Source organism: Calliphora vicina, chromosome 5 (genome assembly GCF_958450345.1).
Source record: "Calliphora vicina chromosome 5, idCalVici1.1, whole genome shotgun sequence".
NCBI lineage: Eukaryota > Metazoa > Arthropoda > Insecta > Diptera > Calliphoridae > Calliphora > Calliphora vicina.
The window spans coordinates 108,795,592-108,815,901 of record NC_088784.1 but is presented as its reverse complement, the minus strand read 5'-3'; the positions used below and the strand labels follow the sequence as shown (position 1 = coordinate 108,815,901).

Genomic DNA, 20,310 nt, shown 5'->3' with positions numbered 1-20,310 from the left:
GATGTGTATGATGTTTTTGTGATAAATCTTAGATCGTATATCGAAACGTTAACATCGCGGATTCACATTTAACCTGTCGCATTGCATCGCATCGTTTTGTTCGTTTTTATCTCTCTCGGTGTGCGAATGTGTTGTATGTTGTATCTATGTGCGTGTGGCATGAAATACACAAAAAAATTCAAAAATTAAAAATTGAAGTGAATTACTTACTTAACTTAACTCAACTCAACTACTACTCTTTGGCTCCGGCCAGAACTACACCAACTCCAACTCTGATACCTTCCGCATCCGACTGCCACACAATTACAATTAATCACTTTCATTAATCCTCTAGCTGCTGTTGCCGCTACTTCATCGTAAAATTAATTTGTGTAAATAATGTTTTGAAAAAAATTAAAAAAAAAAAATAAAAGAAAAAAAGCAAAACAAAGGAAAGGAAAATAGCATTAAGCTTAATTTTCACTAAACGAAAAAAAAATCTAAATAAAAGAATTTAAATTTTGTGTCTGTGTGTGCATCATCTGTGGTTTTATAAACGATTAAATGAAATCATTACAATTTCAATAAAAATAATATTATAAATCAAGTGCAAACATTTAAAGTGATTTTTAATATACAAAAAAGTATTTAATTCCAAATAAGAATTTATAAAAACAAAACCAAAATATGAATAAAGAAGATACGGTGGTATTACCTCGTCCTTTAACTCAAGGTAAATTTATTTCATTTGAAAACAGTCAAGGAATTAAACAAAAATAAAATAAACTTGCCGTCGCAAAAACAAATTACGTGTATTTATCTTTTAAATTTTGTTTAGTATTTAATATGTGTGTAAAAGTAAAATTGTAAAATCCATTCTTAAAACTCAATAAATTTATAATAGTAATAGTTACAAAATACCGCCGGTTTATTATTTAAAGTGAAACAAATGGAACTATTTCGCTAGTGTTTTTCATTTTCGGTAAAAAGGGATTAAAAGTTCCGAGATTAAGTTCGTCCTATTAGGAAACTGATTTTCAGTTCAAAAGCAAACCGAATCAAAAAATTGGTTCAATATCAAGATAATATACTTTCAAATTCCGATATAATCATCCCAATTATGAATAAAAAATCCGCGGGAGTTTTTTTCCCTTTTCCAATTTTGTCTATTCAAATACAATGTTGAAAATGGGAAAAGGGAAAAAAACTCCCGTGGATTTTTTATTCATAATTGGGCTGAATAAATTATCTTAATTTCAGAGCATATTTTATTTTCAGGAGCCTTTACTTTCCATTTAAACGGTGAACGTTTTTCACAATTCCATCAAGTATCTTCATTGGAACCATTTTTTGAGGGACCAGTTTTTTAAATATCGTTGTTTTTCTTAAACATTTTACAATAACATATAAGTTATAATATTCTAAAGTTGTTTCTGTTTCAAAATTCCATAATCTAAGTTTTTCCGTAATAAAAGGTTCGTTATTCGGTGAAATTTTGCCCGAATCACTAAACCCGATATTTGGTCTAATCGGAAATATAGTAATCTGAAACAGTGAATCCAAAAAACGTGTGCCACCAAAGCTGAGAGTCCGAAATATTAGTGATCACAGATTATCGTCCTTTTGTCAAATAACTCAATATTAACGAAGTTATAAATGGCTTTATTTATACTAAATTTTTGAAACCAATCGTGGCTCTATTTATACTAAATTTTAAAATGCAATTGTAGCTTTACTTATACTAAATTTTTAAATCCATTCGTGGCTTTATTTATACTAAATTTTTAAAAACATTCGTGGCTTTATTTATACTAAATTTTTAAAAACATTCGTGGCTTTATTTATACTAAATTTTTAAAAACATTCGTGGCTTTATTTATACTAAATTTTTAAAAACATTCGTGGCTTTATTTATACTAAATTTTTAAAAACATTCGTGGCTTTATTTATACTAAATTTTTAAAAACATTCGTGGCTTTATTTATACTAAATTTTTAAAAACATTCGTGGCTTTATTTATACTAAATTTTTAAAAACATTCGTGGCTTTATTTATACTAAATTTTTAAAAACATTCGTGGCTTTATTTATACTAAATTTTTAAAAACATTCGTGGCTTTATTTATACTAAATTTTTAAAAACATTCGTGGCTTTATTTATACTAAATTTTTAAAAACATTCGTGGCTTTATTTATACTAAATTTTTAAAAACATTCGTGGCTTTATTTATACTAAATTTTTAAAAACATTCGTGGCTTTATTTATACTAAATTTTTAAAAACATTCGTGGCTTTATTTATACTAAATTTTTAAAAACATTCGTGGCTTTATTTATACTAAATTTTTAAAAACATTCGTGGCTTTATTTATACTAAATTTTTAAAAACATTCGTGGCTTTATTTATACTAAATTTTTAAAAACATTCGTGGCTTTATTTATACTAAATTTTTAAAAACATTCGTGGCTTTATTTATACAAAATTTTATAATGCAATCGTGGCATTTAAGTTTCGTACTGAAATCGATTTTTGGTGAGAAATATTATTGATTGCAGATTTTAGTCCTTTTCTTATAAAATTCATTATTAACGAAGTTTTAGGTTTTCACTCAATATTCGATTTTTGGTGATATTTGTGATCACAGATTATCGTTATTTTTTTAAAAAAAACAATCAATATTAACGAAGTTATAAAGGTTTTAAGCTTTTACTCAATATTCATAGCTGAAGCAAATGTAGATGGTTTACACCGAACCCAAATATTCGGTCTAATTCTAATAAATATATTGAAATATAGTAATCGGAGTAGGCTGCGGTTAATAAGTAACCAACTACAGATACCTGCGCCGAACGCCTAAAGGTACGGTCACACATGGCAAATATTTACTCAAAAAAGCGTAACCACTTTTTTTGCTCAAATTAGTTTGACATGTTTACTCTTACAAGTGTTTTGTAAAACAGCATCAAATAAAATTAAACAAAATATTTGTTTTGAATTGTCTTAAGTTTTTGACAATAAATAAAATAATTTTTTTCGTCAAATATTTGACATGTGTGACCCTACCTTAAGAGTCGGTTAAGCCGAGCCGCCGAGTCATGAAAATAATATCCCATTTGCCTTAAATACATTCGTTTCTTTTTTTAAGGGCATAGCATTACACTGTACTCCGTCGTCATCTGTCTACAGATAATAAGTGTTTCGGTTGCGAAGTCAGGTCGTTGGAGTCCGTGCTTTAGTTTTATATATATTAAAATCGAGATGCTATATAAAACGGATGTTTTATATAGCATTAAACGATACCAGTTATTTGGGTAAATTGTATTTTTTTGATTTTAAAATCTGACATTGTTATAAGTTGCAAACAAAATTTAAAATTCATTTCAATTGGTAAAAACAATTTTTTTTTATACTTTTTTGGAACCATATGTATCTTTTGAAGCAATGAACATAGAAATTAATTTTCAATCGTATTATTTACATCTCGAAAATTACAAAATTCAGATTTGGTACTTGTTTGAAATTAGAACCTTAAAATAGTAAAATTGTATTAATTTTAAGTACATGGGTTTCGGTATCTTAGAAAAATAGCAATGCTATGTTTTTCTTATCCTTCATAAGGTCTTCGGGTAAAATTTTACCCATTTTAAAATTAAAATTTAATTTTTTCTAAAAGTGAGTTGTTGATATTTTTGATATTTTATGACTTTTATTTAATTTCAAATGTCAACAATTACGTAAGGTATTTTTTTTTAAATATTTGCAAACAAAAATTTTCTATTTGGGTAAAATTTTACCCGAAGATCGTTAACGTGAGTAAATTTGAAGATCGTATGAAGGTGGAGATAATCTCTTAGGAATAAAATACAGTTTAAGTACTTTGGAGTACGTCGATTTTTTCTTTTGTTTTTATAAAACGACATTGAAAATGATCTTACATTCAGTGTACTTGTAGGACATATAGATAACAAAGCATTGAGTATGTTTTAAGGCTTTCCAGATCACTTGTGACATTTGTCTAAATATAAAAAGTCTTATAAAATAGTTGGAGTATTTGTTTTAAAAAAGTTTTTTGGATTTTGAATATTAAAGTCATAGAGAAAACACATAGAGCGGAAACTCTCCTGCCAAAGACCTAACTCAGTTTTCAAAAACCTAAGTGGTGAGAATGTATTAGTAAAAAAAACTATGTGAAAACAAAAGCAACACTCGTATGTGTAACTTTTTTGTTTGAGTTTTTTTCGAGTTTCCGCTCTATGTTCTCTATGATTAAAGTTTTTAATACACTAAAACTCATAAAAACACACTTTTAGAAAAAACCGGCTATTCGAGGAGAAAAACCCGGTTTCTTCGATATTCGAAATGTGAGCTTTTCAAAAAACCGGTTATAACCGGTTATTAAAAATTGTACCGATCACCCTAGTACTTTTTAGTTATTCCAACGTACCATTGTAATAACATATATTAATGCAAATTGCGTCATGAAATTAGACACTCATGATCCTGAATGAGTTAGAATCTACAAAAATGGGACTAATAGGTACTATTTTTCTAATAAAAGTTTGTGAGAATTCAAAAAGAGAGACTTAATAGTACCTTTACTTTCATCTAATTGTACCTTTTGCATTTTAATTAATAGAGCTTAACCACACACGAAGTGAGAATTCAAAATATGAACTAAATCCTTCATTTTATATTTGTCACAGGTACCTTTTTAATATTCTATTATGAGAAACATACATTTTGATGCATATAATTCTAATTTTTTCTTATTCTTAATGGCACTTTTTTCTATATTTATGAATCTAGAAACATGAAATTTGGTACTTATGAAACTGAGTAAAATTGGAACTTACAATAGAGAATTTGTGGCACTTTATTTTCTTCCAGTCGTTCTTTTTTAATTCAGTATATTAACTAACTCGTCCTCTATCCGTTTGGATCACTGTTTAGCAACCTATATTAACTTTTTAAAAATCGATTTTAATTTGAAAATATAAGTGATCCGAAATGATCATCCTTTTTCCATTTGGACTACTATTTACCGAATTATAGCCTGTGGAATTCAAATAGCCAGCGGAGACATATGTAGGCTATTTGACAAATAATGTTAGAGTACCGTTGGAAGAGGCGGACTATTTCTTAAGCAGATTTTGTTAAAGAAAAAAGTGTAAAGTATTTATCCATAAGATTACCAAAACTTTATTCAAATGTTTACTCTGGTCTCAAATGTATACGAGTACTTTTCCAATTAATTCTCAATCAGTTTAATAGAAGCCTATTAAAACTACAAAATGAAAGCCCAAAGGAGCACAACAAGCAAAAGGGTTACAAAATATAAAAAAATAACATTTAATATGCATAATGTGTTTCTTTCACTTCATCGTCACAAAATCTCTTACTCTTTTTTTGTTGGCTCTCATTTCAAAGTCATAAAAAAATGATTATATTATAATATCATTAGTCATGTAATTGAATTAAATTTGACTCAATCAACATCCTTAATATTCATATCACAACACAAGGATACAGCAGAAATAAAACCAAACACTAAAGCAGAGAACGTTCGAGCAGAGGCAGCAGCACCAGCACCAGCAGCAACAAATTGTAAATCGGTTTAGAACTAAATTATGTTAACACTTGTTCCCTGTATTTATTTATTAATGTATACGATACTTTTAAACAAAAACGGCTACAATATAACAACAATCTGTATTTTATTTATCCTTTTTAAAAAGGATAATGTATCATATACACTTTATCATACAAACCAAAATAAGAGGAAAGAGAGACGGAAAAAATTAACTTGTGAAAATTCAAACATATGACGTTAATCCCGGCGGCTTTCAACCGCAGTTGGTGTTTTTATTTTCTTGTTGTTTTGCTATGATTTCTTCGCCTACAAAATCACTTGCGAAAAACCGAGTCTCAGTGAAAGTAAAAGAAAACTAATGATTCCATGAATGAGTGACTGTGTGACAGAGTGGTGGTGTGTCGAGTGCCAATACTCGTAGTAGTAGTTGTTGTTTTATTACAATATTATTATTTGAACAGGGGTTAAGTGGAAGTCAGCTAGCAGCAGTGTCTTTTCTATGTTGATCAAATTTGAAATCACTATACCATCACTCTTCGTTATACTTGTATGAACTTCTGTTGCTACAATCAAATTAGGGTGTGATGAGAAAACAATTGTCCGTCCCCCGAGAAGAATTAGTTTGTTTGCAGATTGTATGTTGTAATGTGTTGGTCTTAATTGAATGTGTAAATAAATTCTTCAGATAAATAAAAATCGAATTGTTTTTGGTGGTGGAAATTATGCTAAATTTTATGTCATAAGCATAACCTAACTAAATGAATGAATGAAAAAGGCAAACTGACTGGTAATGCAGACTTATGTTTGAAGACTTATGCATAGTTTTGGCAAATAAAGTGTGAACGCGCAGGGATTTTTACGAATTTTAACTTATAAATAATAGAATAAACATCCAAAAAATATAAAAAATTAAACAAAACCACAAATTTCGATAAAAAAATTATATTTTTAACCTTTAATCTTCTGAATTCGATATTTGATATGTTTTCCATGGCCCTACAAAATTAAAGGTCTCCAGAATTTTGAAATTCAGTTTACTATGGTTTTTATACCCTTCATCTTCGTGAGAAGGGTATATATAAGTTTGTCATTCCGTTTGTAATTTATACATTTTTCATTTCCGACCCTATAAAGTATATATATTCTGGATCCTTACAGATAGCGGAGTCGATTAAGCCATGTCTGTCTGTCTGTTGAAATCAATTTTCTGAAGACCCCTGATATCTTCGGGATCCAAATCTTTAATAATTCTGTCAGACATGCTTTCGAGAAGTTTGCTATTTAAAATCAGCAAAATCGGTCCACAAATGGCTGAGATATGAGGAAAAAACCAGGACAACCTCGATTTTTTACCTATATCTGGATTACTAAGTTAATATAGACAATATGACAATATGGATATCTAATGATAGATATTTCAAAGACCTTTGCAACGACGTATATAAGACCATAGTAAGTTGGACCTACAATGGGTGAAAATCGGAAAAAAATATTTTTTAAGCCGACATTTTTTTTCCCCAAAAAAATTTCAAAAAACAAAAAATATTTTTTTAAAAATTAAAAAAAAAATTTTAATTTAAAAAAAATTTTAAATTTAAAAAAACAATTCGAAATTTTTTTTTTCCAAAAAATTAAAAAACTCCAAAAAAAAAAATTGTTCACCTACAACAAAGCGCCATCGTTTGAAGCGAGAATTGGCCGAAAAACGCCTAGAATATGCGGCCAGACATGAAACAGTAATATTCCAACATAACACCGATCGGCCACATTATGCAATACCTGTTAAAAAGTATTTAGAATGAAGTGGTTGGGAAGTATTGCCTCACCCGCTCTCTGGGATACGTTTCACTTTGGAACAGAGTATCCGATATTGGCTTGTTTCGTTCATGGCCTCAAAAGGAATCAATATGTTGCCAGAAAGATGGGAAAAGGTCATAGCTAACAATAGCCAATACTTTGAATAAATTTATATTGTACAAATGTTTCAACATAAAAGCTAAACATTTGAAAAAATTCCGCATTTTCTACAACGCAAGGGCAGCATAAACCTGTGACTTGTATAATAGCCCTATAAAAAGACATATAATGGAGTCGTATATAGGAGTCCAATTATATTTAACAAAACGAGAGAGTACATGATATCCAGTACTGTATGGCATGTGACACCGTCTTGTTGAAACCACATATATGCAATTCATGCAATTCAGGTAGAATGAATTGTGTTATCATGTTGTGATATTGAGCACCAGTAACAGTTACTGCTCGATCAACCTCACTTTGGAAGAAGTATGATTCAATAAAGCCTCCAGCCCATAATCTGCATCAACCTATGACATGTTATGGCTGTATATTTTTCGACAATAACATGTGGGTTCTCTTAACCCCAATGTGGTAATTTTGACAATTAATGTTGAAAATAAATTGTAAACATCAGCATCCACTTTTTGATGATTAATGTTCCTGGACTTTCATCAACACTCTCAAGCACTTCTTCGATATAAGGATCTTAACGGCTTGTTTTTGGCCGACTGGTGTGTTTAGCACCACGAATTGATCCATAATCCTAAATTTTTCATTTACTCTCTTCATAGTTAAAGATAAATCAAAATGAGAACTATGGCTGCTAAACTTTCATTATTATTGAAATATTGTATCCATTTGTGCTAACCTTAAACTGTCAAACTGGTGGCAAATTCAAATATTGAGTGAATTTTTGCATCCCGTTTTTGCAAGTGAAAAAGCAAACATATTTTACATCTGATGAAAAGAAATTGTGTTTAATTTTCAAAAAGTTATATCCAAAATTTAATAAAAAGAAAAACATACATGCATGATTAGTTAATCGGATCAGTAGTTTAGAAGAGTCAATGAGCCGAACGGCCTATTACTATTTGTAATAATAACTAACAAACTAATTTTAAAAGCTAACTAGTTTTCATTAAAAAACTTAAGTAAATATCATCCTGTTGTTAAACTTATTTCGTGTACACCCTTTGAACAAAACGACCCTTTTTCCCTAATTTTCGACTAAACAAACAACAATAGCAATAACAACAAAAATAACAACCATAACCATAATAAAATGCGACAGTAATAAAATTCAAATTAGCTAAAAAGCGTGTGGCTGTCACTTGTTTTTTTCAGTTTCAGTTTCATTTTCATTCTTTACTTAAAATAATTTTTCTTTTTGTTGCCCATATTTAGTGAAAATATTTACAAAAATGTGTGTGTTTTTTTTTCTACTCTTCTACACTTTCAGAAATACAAAATCCTAGCAGATTATGTTGTACACCGCCCCAAAATCGTTTGATGCCTTGGAATCATCATACGGCCGCCGCTGCTGCAGCGGCTGCAGCAGCTTCCGCAGCTGTGTCACAGGCCAACGATACATCATCAAATGGTAGCAATAGTAATAACAACAATAACAACAATATCAGCAACATGAATAATAATAACAACAACAACAATGAACCAACCTGCCTTACAGTGCCTCGTCAGAAGAATCAAAATCTTGGTCTCATATGCGTGGTGTGTGGCGACACCAGTTCGGGCAAACATTATGGAATATTGGCCTGTAATGGCTGTTCAGGATTTTTTAAGCGCAGTGTTCGTCGCAAACTTATTTACAGGTTGGTATACACAGCTTCATTTACATTTATTTGTACATTTCTTTGCTTATGCGGAAACATAAAATTTATTTCATTTTATTTAAACATTTTGAAAACACTTAAGCAAATTAAATTTAAGGATTTAATTGAAAAATCACTTTTTCCATTTCTTTTTTTTTTTGTTAGTTGTTTTTGGTTGGAAATCAGAAATAATGTGTTAAATATGCAGACGGGATTTTTTGAAACGATTTCATTTTAAGTTTCTGGATTAGGAATTAAAAACGTATGAATCATCGTGTGCCAGCAGACACGAGACTGCCAGAGAGCAAATAAAATTGTATGGTTTTATATTAGGTTTTTAGTTGTTTATTTAAATGTATTATGTATTTTAAAAGTTCAAATCAAATGAATGAGATAGGCAACAAATATTTACTAACATACATTTAAAAAGTATCTGGTCTGTTAATTCATTCAATTTTCAATGATGCAGCTCTGAATTTCTTTCTTCAATGCTCAGGTAGTTGTGGGCTTGTTTGCTAGACCTTTGATTTCAAATAAACCCAGAAATCCAAAGGTGTTAAGAGTCAATTATGATTACCGAAGTACTTGAACTGGCATCGTCATGTTGAAACCACATGTAGTCCACTTCAATATTATCCAATTTAGGAAGAAATAACTCTATTATCAAGTAGCGATATCCAGCACCGGTAACAGTCACTGCTTGACCAAGTATGATCCAATGTTTTTGACTTCATTTAGTGTTAAAAAATTCGAGGGGATAGTTGAAAATGTGCTTTATCGCTTAGATATGTTTGGTTCCAGCTGTGGAGGACAAACTTTCATAAATTTTGAAATATAGTTCAATAACCCTAAACTTTCAGCTATCAAACTGTATTTTTTTTGGTTGGAAAGATTTGTCGCACAATTAAAATCTTGCGTGAATTTTGGGACATCGTTTTGATGATATTTACGGCTTTATAATATGCTGAATAAGGACCTAGCTTTCCAGAAAATTAATTACACGCTGTTATGTGTCTATAATAATGCATTCTTCAAAATTATTACAATTCAAAATAGAACTTGAGCCATAGCTATCTATACTAGGATCGCCTGGTGGTCAAAATTCGACCACTAATAACGAAAATATACAGTTACTTTTGAGTATACAAAAAAATATTTTTCACGATTGTGTACAAATATACGTGTATTTAGATGTGTATAAACATGTTGTTGTTGTTTTTCAAGCAAATTTAATGAAAAGAATTTTTTAAAAAAAAATTATATTGTGCACATCTAGAGAAAATAACCTTTTAAACCATATATATTTCATCAATATCGGTGGACAATAACATACTTTAAATTGTACCACAAAAAAACGTGTGGCCTATTTATATATACTAGGATCGCCTGGTGGTCAAAATTTGACCACTAATAACGAAATTATACAGTAACTTTTGAGTATACGCAAAAATATTTTTCACGTTTGTGTACAAATACACGTGTATTTAGATGTGCATAAACATGTTGTTGTTGTTTTTCAAGCAAATTTAAAACGCTTTTTAACAATTTTATGGAAAGAATTTTTAAAAAAAATTTATATTGTGCACATCTACAGAAAATAACCTTTTAAACCATATATGTTTCTTCAATATTGGTGGACAATAACATACTTAAAAGTGTACCACAAAAAAACGTGTGGCCTATTTATATATAAGATATATATATAGTACCTAGTTTAACCAAATGTTACAAATAATAATAAAAATAAACCACCATATAAATAACCTACCTGTCAACTTCTACCTCTCCACCCACTTCTTAAAGTCAAATGTCATAAAATAATAAATGAACTGGTACTTCGGAGAAGGGCCATAAAATATTTCCACTTGATTCCAAAAATTTGTTTCTGGGGCACCTGATATTTTAACAATGAAAATCACGTGCGCTGAAAACTACCTCTAGGATTGACTAAAAAAGCCGCAAGATACAAAACTCAGACAAATTTTGGGGGGTGGAAAATTAATAGCGGTCGGCCTCATATTGCACCCCTCCAGTGGCTATTATCGGTCAGTTATTGTGGTTTTTATTTTTAAGGTTTTAGAAACACTTACACACAAAAAAATCAATTTAAAAACATTTGTCTTGAGTTACAAAACATTTATTTTGATAGATATCCCACTCGCATCCCACTAAGCGACCAAAAAGGTTTTAAAGGAAAAGACCTAAGCTTTCTTTTGAGAAAAAAAAATTAATAAAAAAGAGTCCATTTTGGAAAAAAAAATTCAAAAAGGTTTTTGATTTTTCAAAAAAAAGTAAAAAATTGTATGTCTTATGTCTAAAAAAAGTCAACAAAGTTTTTGATTTTGCAAAAAAATTCAAAAATTTTAAATCTTGAGTTACAAAATATTTTTTTTGATAGATATCCCACTCGCATCCCACTAAGCGACCATATAGGTCGCTTAGGAAAAGACCTAAGCTTTCTTAAAAAAATAAAAAAAAAAAATAAAAAGGGCCCATTTTGAAAAAAAAGTCAAAAATATTTTTGATTTAAAAAAAAAAATCAAAAATATTTTATTAAATTTTTTTAATTTTTTTTTCGAAAGATTGCATAAATAGCTATCTAAACTATTTGGGACACATTTTGCTAAGAACAATAGGTAATAAGTTATATGGATAAAAAAAACACCTGTTTGGCCAAAATGTCAAATTTTTACCTCCTATAACTCAGAGAGTTCTTGACCGATCTTGTTGAAAAATGGTGTCCGAATTACTATCCAATAGAACTAACATTGGTAAATTTCATCGCGATCGGAAGACATCGATTTCAAAAGTTGGTTCACTTGACGTGAAATGCCCCATATAAGATACATCTATGTATATATGTATATAAAAATTAAATGGTCCATGTATGTAATGTCATCACGTTAGAACGGCTGGAGCGATTTGGCAGATTTTTTTTTATTCGATTCGAAATTTTCAGGAGATGGTTTGTAAAGAAAAAATTAAAAAATTCGTGGTAAAACTCGGATTTTTTTTTTTTTGAGTCTAGTCAACTGTAATAAAAAAGTTCCCTAAAGTATGCAGTACAAATTTAGATATTTCGTTTGCAAATAAATAAGAACAGGCTGGTGTGAGTGGGTTGGAGAAAGATGAAGAACTAACATTAGTAAATTCTACCGGGCGAAGCCGGGGCGGTCAACTAGTTTAGAATAAAAGTAATACTAAAATATACAATCAGTGCTATTCCTGTTCTCACTTTCACCATACACCGTATTTTTGGAAGCATAATTACAACAGTATTATGTAATTTCCTCAGCATTTCTAATTATAAATGTTTAAACGTGATTGTTGTAATTATGCTTCCAAAAATACGGAGAATGGTGAAAGTTAGAACAGGAATAGCCCTGAATATCATCTAAAAACCTGGAAATAATCTGCATTTTTGAAATAGAAATAGACATTTGATATTCTTGGGGTAAAAAATCGGTAATACTCCCATAAATCGGAAAATATGACTGATCTGCTTTTATGATGTTAATATTCTATCGGTAAGAACTAGGGTTGTCAATTATTCGAGTTTTTTTAATCGAATAAAAGTTCAAATTTTTTTTTATTATTCGAGTGATCTATTAATTTTGGTAATTTACTCGATTATTCGAACGAATAACGACTAAAACATATTGAGTAGGTGATTTAAAAATGCCGCATTTTTTCAAAGGTTTAGCTTTTATTTTTAAACATTTGTACAATATAAATTTATTCAAAGTATTGGCCATTGTTAGCTACACCTTTTCACATCTTTCTGGTAAAACATATGGATTCCAAGCCAAAAGAACTGCTCATCTTTTGAGGCCAAGTACGAAACAAGCCAATATCGGGTGCTCTGTTCCAAAGTGAAGCGTATTCCAGAGGGAGCGTTCTGAATCGATCGAAACAAATAGTAGTCTATACTATAAAGCGAGGGAGGCGAAACATCCCAATTACTTCTTTCTAAATAGTTTTTAACATTTAATTTGACCGAGCTTTGTCATGATGGAATATTACGATTTCATGTTTGACCACATATTCTGGGTATTTTTCGGCCAATGCTCACTTCAAACGAATAAGTTGCATTCAGTACAGGTTCCCTGTGATGGTCTGGTCTGGTCCGATTTTAGCAGCTCATAATACATAGATAGAACCATTTTGCTCCCACCAAATACAGAGAATTACCTTAGCTCCATGGATATTTAACTTTGGTGTGATTCGGCTGATTGGCCAGGCTTCACGTACGATGATATCGTAATGTATCCATTTTTCTTCGCATGCAATGATTCGGTTCAAAAATGATTTCTTTTTTAGCGTTCAAGCATCATTTTGGGCATGCAAAATCATTTTTCAAGGTCTCTCGCTTTCAATTCGTATGGTACCCAATTTCCCTGCTTTTGGATGAATCCTGCCGCTTGCAAACGTTTTGAAATTGCCGATTGAGTAGCTCCCAAAAGATTTTGCAAGCTTTTGTTGAGTTTGACAAAAATGATCTTGGAGTAATGCCTCCAATTCTTGGTCTTCAAACTTTTTTTTGCTGCCTGGGCGATCTTTGTCTTCCATAACAAAATCACCTTCTGAACTTCACAAACCATCTCTCGGACGTTGAAACCGATGAAAGACATGACCAAAACTGCCCGCATTTGGCGAGTTGTTGATACAAAATTCTAAATTTTCAAAGCATAAAATCACGTGGAATTTAGCAAACAATATTTGTCTTAAATTCCTGGCCACCACTGTACGTTATCTATTGTAAATCCCGCATTTTAATCGCTTTGAATCGGAAGTAGTGTTTTTCTTTTCCCGCACTTTTTCATTTCTCGGGAAATCGGGATTAGTTTTAAAATTTCCCGGGATTCCGGGAATTCCCACCTAAAAAAAATTATCAAATTTTAAGAATAAAAAAATCCATTAACAATTTAATATAAAGAGATAAACTGACTCGATTTCTAATTTTGGTTATATACAGGCCTGTAACTCATTTGTATTGGAATGTCATCAATTTAAATATTGAACTTGTTATTGGTCTGTTTGGAGTAAATCGTTTTTGTGGTATGAATTTTCTGTATTTGTTTTCGAGCTTTAAGCTTATTTTAAAGAAAATTTTGAACAATTTCCCGGGAATTCGGGATTGAAAATTTAGCGGAATTTCCGGGATTTCCACTTCCGGTAATTTGCGTAAATTTAGAGTGTTTCAAAGCGGCTTAGAGCCTGTGACTGTATAATTTAAGGAGTTCCCTATCATTTGTATCAAACAAACCTGTTATTTATGTTTATAATACATTAAAATAATGTTTCACCAAACAATTTCCAAAATATCATCAGTTTAAGGTCTCTATCCCATTAAATATTAATAACACATTCAATAAAATTAATATGAAATTTCTATTTTATCATTTATAATTGAATATAAAACAAACAAAAAACTTTTTCCCCTCCCATTTCTTTCTTCTTCTATAATGATTGTTCTTCAAAGAAAAGTTTGCTTCTAACCATAAATAATATTTGTGTATCGATGAAATCTTTTTGTTATAATTGAATGAATTGTATTTGTATTAATAAAAATCATTAAATCAAAAAGAATGAAGGCAGGCAGTACTTAAAACTTATAAGCCAAAATAAATCGATTTCAAACTTCTGTCGCCAAAAAGTAAAACAATTCCTCTTCTAGCTAACATTTTGTTTTCAAATCAATTCGAAAAAAAAAATAATAAAAGACAACAAATTGATATTGTAAATCTGCTTAAGCTTCAGATCTGGCTATAACAAGAAACACACACAATCATTCGCAAAATATGGAATATTTTTGAAACCAAAAAAAAGAATATAAATTTTTGTTTCCTTTATCAGGTTGTACTTTACAGGGATGATGGTTTCTCATCTCCCACTACTTTTCAAAGAAAATTCCTTTATACTATCAAGCAAGGATATGAAATAAGCTGCAAAAAACTTATAGGGATTCATTCTAGTGCTGCTCGTAAAATGTATGAGGAGTGTTTGACTGGTTGGTTGTCATGTTGGTTGGTGTATTGATGTATCCATGAATAAATCTTTCAAGGAAGTTTATATGTAGAGTCGGTATGAGCAAAATACCAAAATAGATAAACCCTGCTGGTGTATGTGCACATCCTAACATGTAGTATATTCAAGTTGTTTTTTGTTGTTGTCGTTGTGGGTTTTTGATGGGATTACGGGTATTTGGGTATTTTACACCCTGTTCATGTTCATGCTCATGGATATTTTCATATACCACACGCACCCAGTCAGTCAGTCTACTGACGATTATAACTAAGCGTGTGTTTGCGTTTTATTTTTTTGTTTCCCTTGTTCTGCTTCTGATTGCAGCAGTAACGTGATTTACGAAATTTAATGCGGTCACATTTGGCCAAGTGTATTCCACTTAAGTTTAATGTCAGTCCCTGGGGAAGGGATAATGATAAAAACATTTTGACATTTGTGATTTGCAAAAGTGAAAAAAAAGTTAAATATAATAAAGTACATGCAACATACAAAACACACATTCATTCATTCATTCCTTGCTAAAAATAGCATATTACAAAATCATATATTTATGTCAATACTTTACTTTATACACTCACTCATGTTACAAAAAAAAGCTCACTTTTTTCAGTTTTCCCAAATTTGTAAACAGTTTTTTTTTCTTAAAAAAAAGGACACAAATTATAATAAACTGCACGATTAAGTTGGGGCTTATAAACGTCGTATGTGACTCCGATGTCTAATTTGCTATTAAAAGAGTTAAATATGAATTAATTTAATAATAGAAAATTATACTCGTACTTGAAGTTTTATTGTCCATATTATAATAATGGACTCACGAATTAATTTTGAATTTTCTAAATTGAATATAAAAAATGTGTATTCTTAATAAAATGTTTTTAATTATTTTATTTTATTTAATTTAAAATTATTTTTACATTGTATAAATTAAAGTAGAGTTTTATTTTATTTGATAGTGTTTGCTCTTACAAAATTTGTGGAAAAACTGACTGGCTATGTACATGAGTGGCAAGGTACACACATATATATAAGTTTGTCAATCCTTTTGAAGTTTTTACATTTTCATAAACCCATAAAGTACATATATTATGGATCGTTATAGATAGCGAAGTCGATATAGCCATGTCCGTCTGACCATCTATATGTTGAAATCAACTTTCCGTAGCCCCTAAATGCAGATGATTCATACATCAATATATCCGTTATATATATCTACATATATCTGGATTACTAAGCCATTGATATACAGCCCAATTATAAATAAAAATTCCCCGGGAGTTTTCTCCATTTTCTCATTTTTCCTATTCAAATTCAATGGGAAAAAATTCCCTGGAAACAAACTCCCGCAGAATTTTTTATTCATAACTAGTTGACCCGCCCGGTAGCATTTACTAATGTTAGTTCTTCTAGTTTCTGCAACCCACTGTTCTTATTTAGCTTTTTTATTACAGTTGACTGGACTCAAAAAAAAAAAAAATTCCGAGTTTTACCCGGAATTTTTTTTCTTTACAAACCGTCTCCTGAAAATTTCGAATCGAATAAAAACAAATCAGCCAAATCACTTCAGTCGTTCTGATGTGATGACATTACATACATGGACCATTTAATTTTTATATATATACTAGCTGAACGCCCCGGCTTCGCCCGGAAGATATTTGCCATGGTGTAATGATATACAAGGTGACATTAATCAAACAGCTGATTATTTTTTTGCTCGAGTTTGTTTACAACTTCAATCTTGTCAAAATTTTTTTTTGCTGTAGTTTGTATACATTATGTCAGTTGTTTTTGACACTATAAAAGTTATTTGTTTTTGTATTGTTGTATTTGTTGCCGTAACGCATACACCTTATAATCATTACGCCATGATATTTGCTAATGTTAGTTTCCCCAAAAAAAATTCTCTTATTAATAAAAATGAGAAGTGAAATAGATTAGGGTGGCCCTTAATAAACGAAAGATGGATTTTGGCCATTCTCACCCCCCAGTTTGGTGAACATTAGTAAAAAAATTATCCTGAAAAAATTTTAGGTAAATCGGTTGGGGTTAAGACGTGCCGCAATCCCTCTGAAGTTTTGAGATGCATTTACAAGGGGAAAAAATGCTTTTTTTTCAGTTTTTGTAAAAATTTTGCCATTAAAAAGTTACTTTTCCAATTTAATTTAAAAGAATAGAAATGTGTACGCAATTGTCGTTCTAATGAGACATAAAAAACAGAAATTGGTCAAAAAATTTTAAAGTTATTAAAAATTCGCCAGGCCATTAACGTGTCTCAGGCAACTAGAACAAGAAAGGTAGGAACAAAATTAACATATTTTGATAAATATTAAAATAAAAGCTCATTTTAACTTAAAATATGTCCATATTTACTTGTATATGAGTTTTTGTCTTCGTAGGATTCGTAACAAAAAAATAAAATTTTTTTAACGGCAGTTTCAAAACTCCATTTTCAAATTTTTAAAAATTTTGTTAAAAAATGTTCAGACTTTTTTGATCATCTCATTGGGATTTATTAAGAATAAAATAGCGAATAAAAATGTGAAAATATCTCTTATAGTATTTCCGTACCTGCGATTTAAATTTTGAAATTTTCGAGAAAAACCAATTATTTGGCAATTTTTAGGCTCTATTTCCTTACTCTTATGAATTTTAAGCAAAATTTATTCAGAATATTATAGTCCAGGCAATTTTAAATACAGTCTGAAAGTTTTCCTAAAATCGGAGAACGTTCCCTTAAATCGTGAAGGTCAAAGGTAAAATTTTTCAATATTTGGAATTTCTAATGGAAAGATAGCGAAATATGGTATATTTTTGGGCCGATTTTGATGAAACATAAGAAAAGTATAACATGAAGTCTAGTATTTATAAAAATAGAACATAAATGGAAATTAACCCTTAAATGACACTTGGGGTTAAAATCTCTTTCGCATCATTTCGGACATGCAAAATCGTTGTTCAAGGCCTTAATTCGTATGGTATTCAATTTCCCTGCTTTTGGATGAATCCTAGTTCGCAATAATTTTGCAAGCTCTTATAGAGTTCTACAACAATCTTCATGGAGTAGTGCGTCCAATTCTTAATCTTCAAACTTTTTTGGTTATCCCCTGGGCGATCTTTGTCTTTCGTGACAAAATTAACACTTCTGAACCTCACAAACATCAGCAGCACTTTTTTTCAAATTAAAGAAATTGTTTAGTTGAAAGCCGGGTGAAGAGGGAAAAGGATAGATAAATTGGAAGATATGTGCAAACTTTCTGAGCCGAAACAAAATCGTTAAAATTTTGTTAATAAAAAAAAAATTGGACAAATGAACATGAAAAAAGGAAAGAAGTAAAACAAAGTAATTAGAATATGTTCTAATTATTTATTCAATTGTTTGAACGATGGATTCTTATCAAGTCGAAAGAAGTAGGAAGCGTAGTACACAGTTGTAAGTTAGATTTGTATGCCGCCGAAAATAAGTATTTACGACTCTTTACGTTTGATTTTTAATTAACTTAATGCAACACATACATAGTATTCTGCATTAATATATATTGTGGAAAATTGGAATTTGCAGGGGAAATAAGGAAAATCGATAAGTGATGTTTTTGGCATAAGCAGCAGTAACTATTGAAAGAATTTTATAATTTTCATACGAATTTTCTTGAACATTTGAAATTTTGACATGAAAACATATGAAAACTATACATATGAGAAAGAACTCGCGTGCCATTTCCATTATCGCCTAAGGGCAATCAGGCCGTCCTTTTTTCGCTGGCTTCGAGAGTTTTGCGATTCACTCTCGCATTGAATAATGTTGGCGTCGTCTCGATTGCCACATGCAATCGATTTTGGTTTCATAACCTATAAATTATATTTCATAAATGGTGGAGTATCATACAAAACTCATTTTGGATTTTAGTGGAGACCATTAAACTTAGGAGCTGAGTTCGAGAATTCCGGCTTCCTATACGAAAGTATAGGACGATTGACTGTCCTTGGACGAGGCTCTTCTTAGGCGTGTGCCGTAATTGGAGCTGGCGTTATGTAACTTTAAAACCTAAACTAAACAAACAAATAAATTTGTAATAAATTCGTATGTTTACGAATCGTTAGTTTAGAGTCTAGACATTCGTCAACAGGCAGTTAATTTCTGAAAATTTAATTCATTAAAATACCTTTACCGAAATAACAGCTAAAATACCGTTACAGAAAGAATCCAAATTAGCGTTACCGTTATATATTAAACGTTTCGAATCGATAGCCAAACTTGAAATTTTTTTGTAAAAAAAATTATCAATTTATCAAATAATTTTTTGGGAATTTTCAAATTATAGAGTTATGATATTATTTAAACATTCCAAAATCACTTGGAGTTCGAAAGATTTTAATATAGCGTTTGATCATTATAATTACTCGTATTCAAGTGGTTTCCTAGAAAAATTTGAACATATCGGAAATTAATCAATAAAAGCTTAACTGGTCTTAATGAAATAATCTCTACTTGAAATAATTTCATTATCATGACCTGAATTGTTAAGTGTTGTGGCCAGCTTAACAAATTTCCATCACCCATCATTATTATCATCCATCTACATACTCGTAGTTGTTAGAAACTACAATTACGAACAAACAATTTGCAACATGTTTTTTCTTCTCCCCCTTTTCGAGGAATATCTAACAAGTAGAGAACGAATTAAAAGGGACTTTAGTAAATTTTATGCTTCACATACACTGAACCAAAAACCAGTCGGAAAGTGAATGAATGAAGTGATGAGTTTTAATTTTTGTTCAAGTGGAATTTTGTTTCTTTTGTTAGGCGATAATTGGGAAGTGGCAAATACAAAAAACAAAAAAAAACAAGGAAAATAAAATTTGCACAGCCATGTCCATTATATTATTTTGTTGTTGTTGCAAGGAATTCAACTCATCAATCGTTCTGCTTTAGCGAATCTATAGAAAACACAAATGTTGCAATTTTTGTTGTTCGAAAGATATAATTTAATTTCGAATGAATACAAAAGTTAGTTTGGTACGTGTTCCAACAGATGAATGAATGAGTGAATGAATGAATGAATGAGCGAATGCGTTTGTATGTAAATTG

The 20,310-nt window shown here is 30.3% G+C and overlaps 1 protein-coding gene across 1 annotated transcript in view; it reads left to right on the top strand.

Moving 5' to 3' along the window:
- Positions 1-666: 666 nt before the first annotated feature.
- Hr51 (Hormone receptor 51) overlaps positions 667-20,310 on the top strand; it is a 31,645-nt gene continuing 12,001 nt past the window's right edge. The window contains exons 1-2 of the mRNA XM_065513807.1: positions 667-712; positions 8,828-9,197. Of these exons, the coding sequence (XP_065369879.1) occupies positions 667-712; positions 8,828-9,197 (416 nt within the window). The remainder of the gene's footprint in view (positions 713-8,827; positions 9,198-20,310) is intronic.